Source organism: Leucopleurus acutus (assembly GCF_964270905.1).
Source record: "Leucopleurus acutus genome assembly, chromosome: 1".
NCBI classification, from domain to species: Eukaryota; Metazoa; Chordata; class Mammalia; order Artiodactyla; family Delphinidae; genus Leucopleurus; species Leucopleurus acutus.
Genome location: NC_139142.1, coordinates 26751605 through 26764393, shown reverse-complemented (window position 1 = coordinate 26764393; position 12789 = coordinate 26751605). Strand labels below are relative to the sequence as shown.

At 42.7% G+C, this 12789-nt stretch overlaps 1 protein-coding gene across 2 annotated transcripts in view; it reads left to right on the top strand.

The window, feature by feature from the left end:
- Positions 1 to 12789, top strand: part of FLVCR2 (FLVCR choline and putative heme transporter 2) — a 62738-nt gene that overhangs the window by 20687 nt on the left and 29262 nt on the right. Inside the window, exons 2-4 of one of the 2 annotated variants that reach the window (XM_082847831.1) lie at positions 9737 to 9878; positions 10970 to 11044; positions 12377 to 12517. In XM_082847831.1, coding sequence (XP_082703957.1) covers positions 9737 to 9878; positions 10970 to 11044; positions 12377 to 12517 — 358 coding nt within the window. The remainder of the gene's footprint in view (positions 1 to 9736; positions 9879 to 10969; positions 11045 to 12376; positions 12518 to 12789) is intronic. The other variant, XM_082847832.1, reaches the window with a different exon arrangement.

Here is a 12789-nt window from a genome sequence, read left to right as displayed (position 1 = left end):
GCCCAGTAAGGGGACATTTTTGACCCTTGACACCAGAAAGCCAGCTGTTGGGAGTTCTGAAATGCAAGAGACATGCCACCCTGATCGGGTGACTGTGCCCAGGGGGAAGGAATGAGGCAATGGGGACCCAGCCATGGGGCTGAGAGTGGGCGCATCTTTCTCTGATCAGCAGGCATGCCTGGGGCAGGAATGGACCGAGGAGGAATGAGGTTGGGCAGGTGAGAACCTGCTTGCTGATGTGGTTGCCTCCTACCAAGATGAGCAGGATCCTGCTGGCCAATACCTGGGTCTGGAGGATGAGGTGCCTGGGACCCTGGAAGAGGGTTCAGATGGGGACCAGTGGTCTGTCCTTGTTCCAGTGGACTAAGCGCTCACCATGGTGTTGACACAGAGCTCCCTGCCTTTTGTGAAAGCCCCAGGGTCTTCCTTTGATGGTCTGGGCATGTTCATGACCAGGCAGCACTGGGAGGGCAGCTTTGTGCCTGGATTCAGTTGTGACTTGGGGCTTTGCAGGGGTGCCCCACATGGATGGTGATGGGGACAGTAGTTCTGTGGATCTCAGAGCCAACATAACACGTGTTGTGTTGTGTTGTGGGTCAGGTGTGGGCATCTTACCCCAGATGCAGCCTAGTGGTTTCTGGGTTTATTTTGGCTCTGCCAAGTGCATGAGCTGGAGTGACAAGTGATGCATGACACAGAGTACGGCTTCTTCCTGTCACCCGAAGCCCTCAGGCTGCACAGGCATGTTTTTAACTGTGACATTTGCTCTGGAAGTGCTCGTGACCGCTGCTATTGCAACAGTGTTTAAATATCACCCTCGAGTTTGCAGAAAGGGCAAAAATCAAATCGAAAACAAAAATTGAGTATCCCAATCTGCCTCTCCATCCTTTATTCACCCCATTTTGGTCAAACATCTTCTTTTGGGATGAAGTGAACCATTGTGATTAGGCTCATAGGCTCTGAAGAGCGGAGACTGTCTGTGTATTGTGTATTTTGCTCCTGACTGTATTTTGTTGAGGAGGATAAAACTACAGAACAAATGCTGGGGCATAAGGCAAGTCAAAACCAGTTAATGGTGATTTTCAATCCTTTACATTCACAGTCTGGGTCTTTGGTTTTTTGTGAGTGTGAGAAAGGTATGGATCCCACCCTTGGGAGCAGCATTCCATCAACTCTTTAAATTATTCTTGTCCTGACTTGGGCTGCGGGTCTCTGGTTTTTACCCTGGTGGTGTTCTATCAAATGCGAGACAGAACTCAAAGGAGTGAAAATACAGGCTTCCGTGTTGACTAGTGTCACACCAGTAGCATTTCCTGGTAGGCAGGAGGTGAGCTGGGGCCTGGAGTCAGACAGAACTTGTTTAGGAGCCCAGCTCTTCTGCTACCCGCCTGTGTGCCCATAGGCTGGCTGGGTGCCCACCCCGTTTTTCTCATTTTTGTCTTTGTTGCAAAAGTTCATGGGCTGAATGAAAAAGATAAACTCTATTAGATACCCAGTGCCTAGTAGATGCACAAAAACCAGTCAGCCATTCTGCCCTCTTCCCAGTCCCCTGTGTACCCATTTTCTGCCCTTACCACTGAGAGGACAGTGTGGTTTGTAGAAAGAATGTGGTCCTTAGTGGGCAGACCCGTGTATTTCTGCCAGCTTTGCGTAGACAAGACCTTCCACTAACGTCCATCTGTCTGTCTGTCCAGCCAGCCAACATCACTGAGTTCCTGCTAAGGGACAGACTCAGGAACTAGGAGCTGGGTATAGAGCTGTGCATGATCACTGAACACAGCTCTCAAGAAGTAGGAAAAAATATGCCCTGAAAAAAACAGAAGAGGCAGCAGCTTACAGTCCAATCCCTATGTTTTGGTTTCCACACTGGGCATGAAAGTACTGCCAAAGCCGATTTCCTCCCGGAGAAAAGTCACTGTGGGATGGCGTCGATATATTTGAAGTGATGAGAGGGAAGAACCTACAACCAAGAGTACTCTACCCAGCAAGGATCTCATTCAGATTCCATGGAGAAATCAAAAGCTTTATAGACAAGCAAAAGCTAAGAGAATTCAGCACCACCAAATCAGCTCTACAACAAATGCTAAAGGAACTTCTCTAACTGGGAAACACAAGAGAAGAAAAGGACCTACAAAAACAAACCCAAAACAATTAAGAAAGAGGTAACAGGAACAAACATATCGATAATTACGTTAAATGTGAATGGATTAAATGCTCCAGCCAAAAGACACAGATTCACTGAATGGATACAAAAACAAGATCCATAAATATGCTGTCTACAAGAGACCCACTTCCGACCGAGGGACACATACAGACTGAAAGTGAGGGGATGCAAAAAGATATTCCATGCAAATGGAAATCAAAAGAAAGCTGGAGTAGCAATACTCATATCAGATAAAATAGACTTTAAGTTAAAGAATGTTACAAGAGACAAGGAGGGACACTACACAGGATCAATCCAAGGAGAAGATATAACAATTATAAATATATATGCACCCAACATAGGAGCACCTCAATACATAAGGCAAATGCTAACAGCTATAAAAGAGGAAATTGACAGTAACACAATAATAGTGGGGGACTTTAACACCTCACTTACACCAATGGACAGATAATCCAGACAGAAAATTAATAAGGAAACACAAGCTTTAAATGACACAATAGACCAGATAGATTTAATTGATCTTTATAGGGCATTCTATCCCAAAACAGCAGATTACACTTTCCTCTCAAGTGCACATGGAACATTCTCCAGGATAGATCACATCTTGGGTCACAAATCAAGCCTCGGTAAATTTAAGAAAATTGAAATCATATCAAGCATCTTTTCTGAGCAATATGCTATGAGATTAGAAAACAATTGCAGGGAAAAAAGCGTAAAAAACACAAACACATGGAGGCTAAATAATATGTTACTAAATAACCAAGAGATCACTGAAGAAATCAAGGAGGAAATCAAAAATACCTAGAGACAAATTACAATGAAAACACGACAATTCAAAACCTATGGGATGCAGCAAAAGCAGTTCTAAGAGTGAAGTTTATAGCAATACAAGCCTACCTCAAGAAACAAGAAAAAAGCTTCCCTGGTCGTGCAGTTGTTAAGAACCTGCCTGCCAATGCAGGGGACACAGGTTGAAGCCTTGGGCCAGAAAGATCCCACATGCCATGGAGCAAATAAGCCCGTGCGCCACAACTACTGAGCTTGTGCTCTAGAGTCCGTGAGCCACAACTACTGAGCTTGTGTACCACAACTACTGAAGCCTGCTCACCTAGAGCCCGTGCTCCACAACAAGAGAAGCCACCACAATGAGAAGCCCATGCACTGCAAGGAAGAGTAGCTCTTGCTTGCTGCAACTAGAGAAAGCCTGTGCACAGCAGCAGACCCAATGCAACCAAAAATAAATAATTTAAAAAAAAAAAAACAAGAAAAATCTCAAACAATCTAACCTTATATCTAAAGGAACTAGAGAAAGGAGAAAAACAAAACCCAAAGTTAGTAGAAGGAAAGAAATCATAAAGATCAGAGCAGAAATAAATGAAATAGAAACAAGGAAAACAATTTAAAAGAAAAAAAGATCTTGCTGTGATTCATGTCAAAGAGTGTTCTTCCTGTGTTTTCCCCTAAAAGGTTTTTTTTTTTTTTTTTTTTTTGTGATACGCGGGCCTCTCACTCTTGTGGCCTCTCCCGTTGTGGAGCACAGGCTCTGGATATGCAGGCTCAGTGGCCATGGCTCACGGGCCTAGCCGCTCCGTGGCATGTGGAATCTTCCCGGACTGGGGCACGAACCCATGTCCCCTGCATCGGCAGGCGGCCTCTCAACTACTACGCCACCAGGGAAGCCCCTCCTAAGAGTTTTATAGTGTCTGGCATTACATTTAGTTCTTTAATCCATTTTGAGTTTATTTTTGTGTATGGTGTTAGGGAGTGTTCCGTGTAGCTGTCCAGTTTTTGCAGCACCACTTATTGAAGAGACTGTCTTTTCTCCATTGTATATCCTTGCCTCCTTTGTCATAAATTAGTTGACCATAGGTGTGTGGGTTTATCTCTGGGCTTTCTATCCTGTTCCATGGATCTATATTTCTGTTTTTGTGCCAGTAGCATATTGTCTTGATTACTGTAGCTTTGTAGTATAGTCTGAAGTCAGGGAGTCTGATTCCTCCAGATCCTTTTTTTTTCCCCTCAAGATTACTTTGTCTATTTGGGGTCTTTTGTGTCTTCATATAAATTTTAAGATTTTTTGTTCTAGTTCTGTAAAAAATGCCATTGGTAATTTGATAGGGATTGCATTGAATCTGTAGATTGCTTTGGGTGGTAGAGTCATTTTCACAATATTGATTCTTCCAATCCAAGAACATGGTATATCTCTCCATCTGTTTGTACCATATTTAATTTCTTTCATCAGGGTCTTATAGTTTTCTGCATACAGGTATTTTGTCTCCTTAGGAAGGTTTAATCCTAAGTATTTTATTCTTTTTGTTGCAGTGGTAAATGGGAGTGTTTCCTTAATTTCTCTTCCAGATTTTTCATCATTAGTGTATAGGAATACAAGAGATTTCTGAGCATTAATTTTGTATCCTGCTACTTTACCAAATTCATTAATTAGCTCTAGTTTTCTGGTGGCATCTTTAGGATTCTCTATGTATAATATCATCTCATCTGCAAACAGTGACAGCTTTACTTCTTCTCCAACTTGGATTCCTTTAATTTCTTTTTCTTCTCTGATTGCTATGGCTAAAACTGCCAAAACTATGTTGAATAATAGTGGTGAGAGTGGACAACCTTGTCTTGTTCCTGATCTTAGAGGAAATGGTTTCAGTTTTTCACCATTGAGAATGATTTTGGCTGTGGGTTTGTCATATATGGTCTTTATTATGTTGAGGTAAGTTCCCTCTGTCCCTGCATTCTGGAGGGTTTTTATCATAAATGGGTGTTGAATTTTGTCAAAAGCTTTCTTGCATCTATTGAGAAAATTACATGGTTTTTCTCCTTCCATTTGTTAATATGGTTTATCACATTGATTGATTTGCATATATTGAAGAAACTTTGCATTTCTGGGATAAACCCCAGTTGATCATGGTGAATATCCTTTTAATGTGCTGTTGGATTCTGTTGCTAGTATTTTGTTGAGGATTTTTGCATCTATGTTCATTAGTGATATTGGCCTGTAGTTTTCTTTGTGACATCTTTGTCTGGTTTTGGTGTCAGGGTGATGGTGGCCTCATCCAATGAGTTTGGGAGTGTTCCTCCCTCTGCTATATTTTGGAAAAGTTTGAGACGGATAGGTGTTAGCTCTTCTCTAAATGTTTGATAGAATTCGCCTCTGAAGCCATCTGGTCCTGGGCTTTTTTTGTTGGAAGATTTTTATTCACAGTTTCAATTTCAGTGCTTGTGACTGGTCTGTTCATATTTTCTATTTCTTCCTGGTTCAGTCTCAGAAGGTTGTGCATTTCTAGGAATTTGTTCATTTCTTCCAGGTTGTCCATTTTATTGCCATAGAGTTGCTTGTAGTAGTCTCTTAGGATGCTTTGTATTGCTGCGGTGTCTGTTGTAACTTCTCCTTTTTCATCTCTAATTTTATTGATTTGAGTCCTCTCTCTCATTTTCTTGATGAGTCTGGCTGAAGGTTTATCAATTTTGTTTATCTTCTCAAAGAACCAGCTTTTAGTTTTATTGATCTTTGCTATTGTTTTCTTTGTCTCTATTCCATTTATTTCTGCTCTGATCTTCATGATTTCTTTCCTTCTACTAACTTTGGGTTTTGTTTGTTCTTCTTTCTCTAGTTCCTTTAGGTGTAGGTTAGATTGTTTATTTGAGATATTTTCTTATTTCTTGAGGTAGGCTTATATTGTTATAAACTTCCCTCTTAGAACTGCTGTTTGCTGCATCCCATAGGTTTTGAATTGTCGTGTTTTCATTGTAATTTGTCTCTAGGTATTTTTGATTTCCTCTTTGATTTCTTCAGTGATCTCTTGGTTATTTAGTAACATATTATTTAGCCTCCATGTGTTTGTGTTTTTTACGCTTTTTTCCCTGCAATTGTTTTCTAATCTCATAGCGTTTTGTTCAGAAAAGATGCTTGATATGATATCAATTTTCTTAAATTTACCGAGGCTTGATTTGTGACCCAAGATGTGATCTATCCTGGAGAATGTTCCATGTGCACTTGAGAAGAAAGTGTAATCTGCTGTTTTGGGATGGAATCCCCTATAAATATCAGTTAAATCTATCTGGTCTATTGTGTTTAAAGCTTGTGTTTCCTTATTAATTTTCTGTCTGGATTATCTGTCCATTGGTGTAAGTGAGGTGTTAAAGTCCCCCACTATTATTGTGTTACTGTCGATTTCCTCTTTTATAGCTGTTAGCATTTGCCTTATGTATTGAGGTGCTCCTATGTTGGGTGCATATATATTTATAATTGTTATATCTTCTTCTTGGATTGATCCCTTGATCATTGTGTAGTGTCCTTCCTTGTCTCTTGTAACATTCTTTAACTTAAAGTCTATTTTATCTGATATGAGTATTGCTACTCCAGCTTTCTTTTGATTTCCATTTGCATGGAATATCTTTTTGCATCCCCTCACTTTCAGTCTGTATGTGTCCCTAGGTTGGAAGTGGGTCTCTTGTAGACAGCGTGTGTATGGGTCTTGTTTTGTATCCATTCAGTGAATCTGTGTCTTTTGGCTGGAGCATTTAATCCATTCACATTTAACGTAATTATCGATATGTTTGTTCCTGTTACCTTTTTCTTAATAGTTTTGGGTTTGTTTTTGTAGGTCCGCTTTCGTGTGTTTTCTAGTTAGAGAAGTTCCTTTAGCATTTGTTGTAGAGCTGATTTGGTGGTGCTGAATTCTCTTAGCTTTTGCTTGTCTATAAAGCTTTTGATTTCTCCATGGAATCTGAATGAGATCCTTGCCGGTAGAGTAATCTTGTTTGTAGGTCTTCCATTTCATTGCTTTAAATATATGGTGCCACTCCCTTCTGGCTTTTAGAGTTTCTGGTGAGAAATCCGCTGTTAACCCTATGGGAGTTCCCTTGTATGTTGTCATTTTTCCCTTATTGCTTTTAATAATTTTTCTTTGTCTTTAATTTTTGTCAATTTGATTACTATGTGTTTCGGCATGTTTCTCCTTGAGTTTATCTGGCCTGGGACTCTCTGCGCTTCCTGGACTTGGGTGACTATTTTCTTTCCCACGTTAGGGAAGTTTTCGAGTATAATCTCTTCAAATATTTTCTCGGTTCCTTTCTCTCTCTCTTCTCTTTCTGGTACCTCTCCAATGCGAATGTTGGTGTGTTTAATGTTGTCCCAGAGGTCTCTTAGGCTGTCTTCATTTCTTTTCACTCTTTTTTTAAAATTCTGTACTGTGGCAGTGAATTCCACCATTCTGTCTTCCAGGTCACTTATCTGTTCTTCTGTCTCAATTATTCTGCTATGGATTCCTTCTAGTGTATTCTTCATTTCAGTTATAGTATTATCATCTCTGTTTGTTTGTTCTTTAATTCCTCTAGGTGTTTGTGGAACATTTCTTGCATCTTCTTGATCTTTGCCTCCATTCTTTTTCCTAGGTCCTGGATCATCTTCACTATCATTATTTTGAATTCTTTTTTCTGGAAGGTTGCCTGTCTCCACTTCATTTAGTTGTTTTTCTGGGGTTTTATCTTGTTCCTTCATCTGGTACATAGTCCTCTCTGCCTTTTTATTTTGTGTATCTTTCTGTGAATGTGGTTTTTGTTCTACAGGCTGCAGGATTGTAGTTTTTCTTGCTTCTGCTGTCTGCCCTCTGGTGGATTAGGCTATCTAAGAGGCTTGTGCATGCTTCCTGATGGGAGGGACTGGTGGTGCTTAGAGCTGGGTGTTGCTCTGGTGGGCAGGGCTCAGTAATAGTTTAATCTGCTTGTCTGCTGATGAGTGGGGCTGAGTTCCCTTCCTGTTGGTTGTTTGGCCTGAGGCGACCCAGCCCTGGAGCCTCCAGGCTCTTTGGTGGGGTGAATGAGGGACTCCGGGATGGCTCATGCCAAGGGGTACTTCCCAGAATTTCTGTTGCCAGTGTCCTTGTCCCTGTGGTGAGCCACAGCTGCCCCCTGCCTCTGCAGGAGACCCTCCAACACTAGCAGATAGGTCTGTTTCAGTCTCCTGTGGGGTCACTGCTCCTTTCCCCTGGGTCCTTATGCACACACGACTTAGTGTGTACCCTCCAGGAGTGGAGTCTCTGTTTCTGCCAGTCCTGTCGAAGTCCTGCAATCAAATCCCACTAGCCTTTAAAGTCTGATTCCGGAAATCCTCCTCCTGTTGCCAGACCACCATGTTGGGAAGCCTGACGTGGGGCTCAGAACCTTCACTCCAGTGGGTGGACTTCTGTGGTATAAGTGTTCTCCAGTTTGTGAGTCGCCCACCCAGCGGTTATGGGATTTAATTTTATTGTGATTGTGCCCCTCCTACCGTCTCACTGTAACTTCTCCTTTGTCTTTGCATGTGGGGTATCTTTTCTTGTGAGTTCCATTGTCTTCCTGTTGATGATTGTTCAGCAGTTAGTTGTGATTCCTGTGCTCTCGGCAAGAGGGAGTGAGCACACGTCCTTCTACTCGGCCATCTTGAACCAATCTCCTCAAATAGTAGATGCTTTAAAGATCAGTTTGATTTGTTGATTGTATACAGTGTACATTGGAACAACCCTGCACCGAGCCTATTGATGATGACTTTTGAGAGTATTTCAGAGCTGAGAATCACTAGTGACCACCCTGAGTGGCTATGATTGACAGGCTGGAAAACCAATAACAATGATCAGCACATTGGCAGCTGATGAATCGTGTTGGCCTGAAAGCAAATTGCTTCTCTACCTGCAGTTGCTTTCAAGTTCAATAAAGGAAACATGGGACCTTAACACAAAAGACTTACTTAGCTTCTCTCACTCTTACAGTTTGGACCTGGGTATTTCGTGTGTTCTCACACTATTTTCAAATTTCCACCTTGGTATTTTGTGTGGCAGAAGGGTTTGGGGAGTTCTATCACAGCTAGTCACTCCTGAATCAAGGCATTTCTGCCCTCAGAAACACCCAAGGCATGTTATCTCAGGTCACTGGAGTTTGAACTGCAACGCAGATATAAGATGTTTCAGTTTGTTGTGTTGTGTTTGTATATGTATTTATAGCCACTTTGCATGTGCCCGTGTCCTGTGTGTACAAATTTATGCAGTTGTGTGACTTCACACCACAGATGCTTTATAAATTACAAAGTTAACTTACACAATGAACTTAAGCTTCTGTGTTTGTAAATGTGGTAGCGACGTTAGGCTTCTGTCTCTCACTGAATGCAAGTTCTTGGGGTTGTAGGGTGTAGAATTTTTCCCTCAGCTGGTCTCTCAGCTCCGGGTGAACAGATACAGTGAAATCAAGAATTTAAATGGCGCAGAACCAGCATTGTTTTACTCTACCATAGAGATGGGAGTATAGCGACCATTCTTCATTAGTTTGTAGCTAGAGAAAAGCCTGTCAGCATTGAGAACCCCAACTATAATCGTTTTCACAGACTGTGGTAGTGAGGGTGGTCAAGGGTGTGTGAGTTGAGCTGTCAATCAAAAGAAAGATCTCTGATGTCTTGAGGGGGGAAACAATCCCTGTTTGAGGTTTAAGAAGGACTGGAAGTTGGGGATTATGTTTCTAATTAGGAGGCTCTTAAATGTGTGCTGTCACCTCTGGGCCATTGATACAACGATTGATTGTCTCTGTCTTCTATAGCTTGGAATTGCCATTGGGTTCTTGGTCCCTCCTGTCTTGGTACCCAACATCAAAGACCAGGACAAGCTTGCCTACCACATCAGCATCATGTTCTACATAATAGCAGGTGTGGCCACTCTGCTTTTCATCCTTGTCATCATCGGTAAGGTCATTAATAGGCTCATGGGGGTTGGGGAGGCAGGGAGGTCCTGCTGACTTGGGTGAGGACCTTGTGATTGTGGCCCTAGAGCAGCATTCTAGGTCCCATGTAATCTATAAAACATATCTATAGAAACTGGAAGCCAGGCTTCCAATGGTCTTCAAATGTTTTAGCCTGAGTAGTTGCTGCCCATTCAGCGCTAGCTGGTCCTGTGTACTTTGTTAGCTGTTCAGTAAAGGTTAGTTGTAATTAACCAGTTCCCCAGTATGACCTCATTAGAATGAATGGGCAGCCTGCTGATCCCCTTGATGAAGCCCTGGTGAGCACTTATGATGTCACAGGCCCTGTGCTGAGTGTGCCTGATCTCACTGACTCCTCAATGGCCCTATAGGGGAGGTACCAGCCCTATAGGGGAGGTACCAGCATCAGTCTCACTTAACCAAGAGGAAACAGTGACTTACGAGGAGATAAGGGAATTATTCAAGATTAGACAGTGAGTGGCAGAGGCTGGATTCCAGCCTAAGCTTGTCTAACTCCATACCCTAAATTTCTGGAACACAAGAAAACAAAATAGGACTGACCCACAAACACTAATGCTCTCATACATTCACCTGGGAATGCCTGGGGCCCACATTTTAAAATGCTTTTTTAAAATGTGTATAAGGTACGCTCATTATGGAAAAAATCTAGAAAATACAAAAAAGCATAAAGAAAAGAATGACCATTAACTTAGCCTTGTACCTGTTAATCCCAGCCACCAGCCCCAGAGAATTAATAATTATTAATATTATTAATATTCTATGTATGTATATATATGTATATTTAATCATTGAGGTATTTGGTTCATTTATATCCTTTTTTCTCTTCTGAGTGCTATCACATGGGCTGTGATAAATTCAGTAGAGGTTTTCATTTTCAGTGAGTCATTTGTCTTTAAAAGTTAACCAGCTGTCTTCCTAATATCTGAAAGTTCCACCTCACACGTTAAAGGTGTCATTCCTTCCTGCTGGCCTCAACTCCAGAGTCAAACAGTTTTATAATCATGTATGTCATCCAGCTATTCTCACTGTGTCATTTCCTCCCCGGGGTCCAAGCTGAGGAAGGGCTGCCTGATGGCTTTTCAAAGCTCACAGGATCTCTTGGATGGAGAACTTGGTGTTCCTGGGAAGGTGAGAAGCCTTGAAGCTGTGGTTGAGAACAGGAAAGAACCATCTTGGCCAGACTTGAAGTTTCAAATTGTAATGTGCTCAGCTCCAAATTCTTGTGTTTGTAGCAGATGAGGGCCTGGTTCTTTGCAGAGATCCTGGAGGTAGGCCATGTCTACACTTTGCGTTTTACTAGTAAGCACAGACGGTTGCTCATTGAATAAAGAACTGAAAAATCTTATCCAAACTGTGGTTTGTGGTTGCCAAATCCTTGAGCAGACAGCTGCTGTTGCCGAGATTAAAAAAAACCTCTTGCCTTGATTTCTTTCCCCTGATAGAAGGGGAGGTGAACAGGCAAGACAATGGTTGAGAAGTACGCAGTGGTGGGAAGTTACCCAGGACTGTTTCCGGAGAAGGGCTGTGAAGTCAGGGCTGGAGGGTTATCTGGATGGAGGGGGGAGACCTTTGATCTTCAAGAGACTAAACCTCATTTGCAGAGCTTCCTCCAGCTGGAGGCAGTTTCCTGACCTTTCAGAGGTGTTCTCATGGGGGCTGGGGACACACCAAGGTGCTTCTTTACTTGGACCCAATTGGGGGACCAATTTAGCCAAACAGCTGGTTAAACTGATTTGGCACCCAGAGAACTGAACCGCCATCAATGCAGTCAAATGGATTGTACCAGTTGTACTGAAAATAGAACATAAAGCAAATGGTTTTCCCACTGTCCCTCCCCAGTCCTTCCTATCAGAGTGGTCACACCTACAGGAGCATGTGTTAATCCTCTGGTTTCTCGTGGGGCACATGTCTGATTCAGACTTGGAGAAACTAGGGACGGACTCCGGGTCTTTCCAATAGAAGAAGATCCTTTCCCTTATTCGGGGAATGTTTATTGGCAGCATGTGCCAGGCTGTGTGCTCAGCATGGGCATCACAGTCCCTTCCCCCCTGGGGGGAGCTCTGGTGCTGAGTCCTTAACTGGGCTCACTAATCCCAGAGCCGCAGCTCTCACTTCCCTCCTATCTCCGTGTTACTACTGAATTTCTTCAGTGCTCTGCCGTATGTTATTCCCCGGTTGTTACTCGGCTCCTTGATCCTTGAATACTGCCTGGGAAGCCCAGTGATTGCAGCCGTCCAAAGGCCATTAAGAAAAAATAATCGAAGGCACAGTCACGGAGCCACAGACAGTGAGATGCAGCTTCAAGAGAGGAGACTATAAAGGATTTAATTGAAGAATTAATATTTCCTTTTGGAGTCTTAGTTCCTTCTCAGATGAGGGAGTCAGCTGTCGTCCATGTATCAGCTCTGCAGGGTGGGACCATAGGGATTTGCAGTGATCTCTCTGTTTCTTTCCTTTCAGTATTCAAGGAGAAGCCTAAACATCCCCCCAGCAGGGCCCAATCCCTAAGCTATGCCTTGGCGTCCCCTGATGCTTCATACTTAAGTTCCATCGTCCGACTCTTCAAAAACCTCAACTTTGTGCTGCTTATCATCACCTATGGTAAGATACAGATGTGTCCAGGAGTGTAATGGAACTGGGAGTGTGAGACAAGAGGCCTGATGTGTCTGTGCATCTTACTGTTTCCAAATCCCAAATGTATATGTAAAGTCGTCGTTTAGGGTCAACCAGAAGAGACAGCTCTGTCTCAGGGCCTTCGATGTTGGGTTACCTAGACAACCATTCCTTCCCCTATCAAGTTATCTGGCAAAACGCCTGCCGATCCTCCGAGTCTCATCTCAGTACGACTGCTGTAAAGCAGTATTAGGCGACCT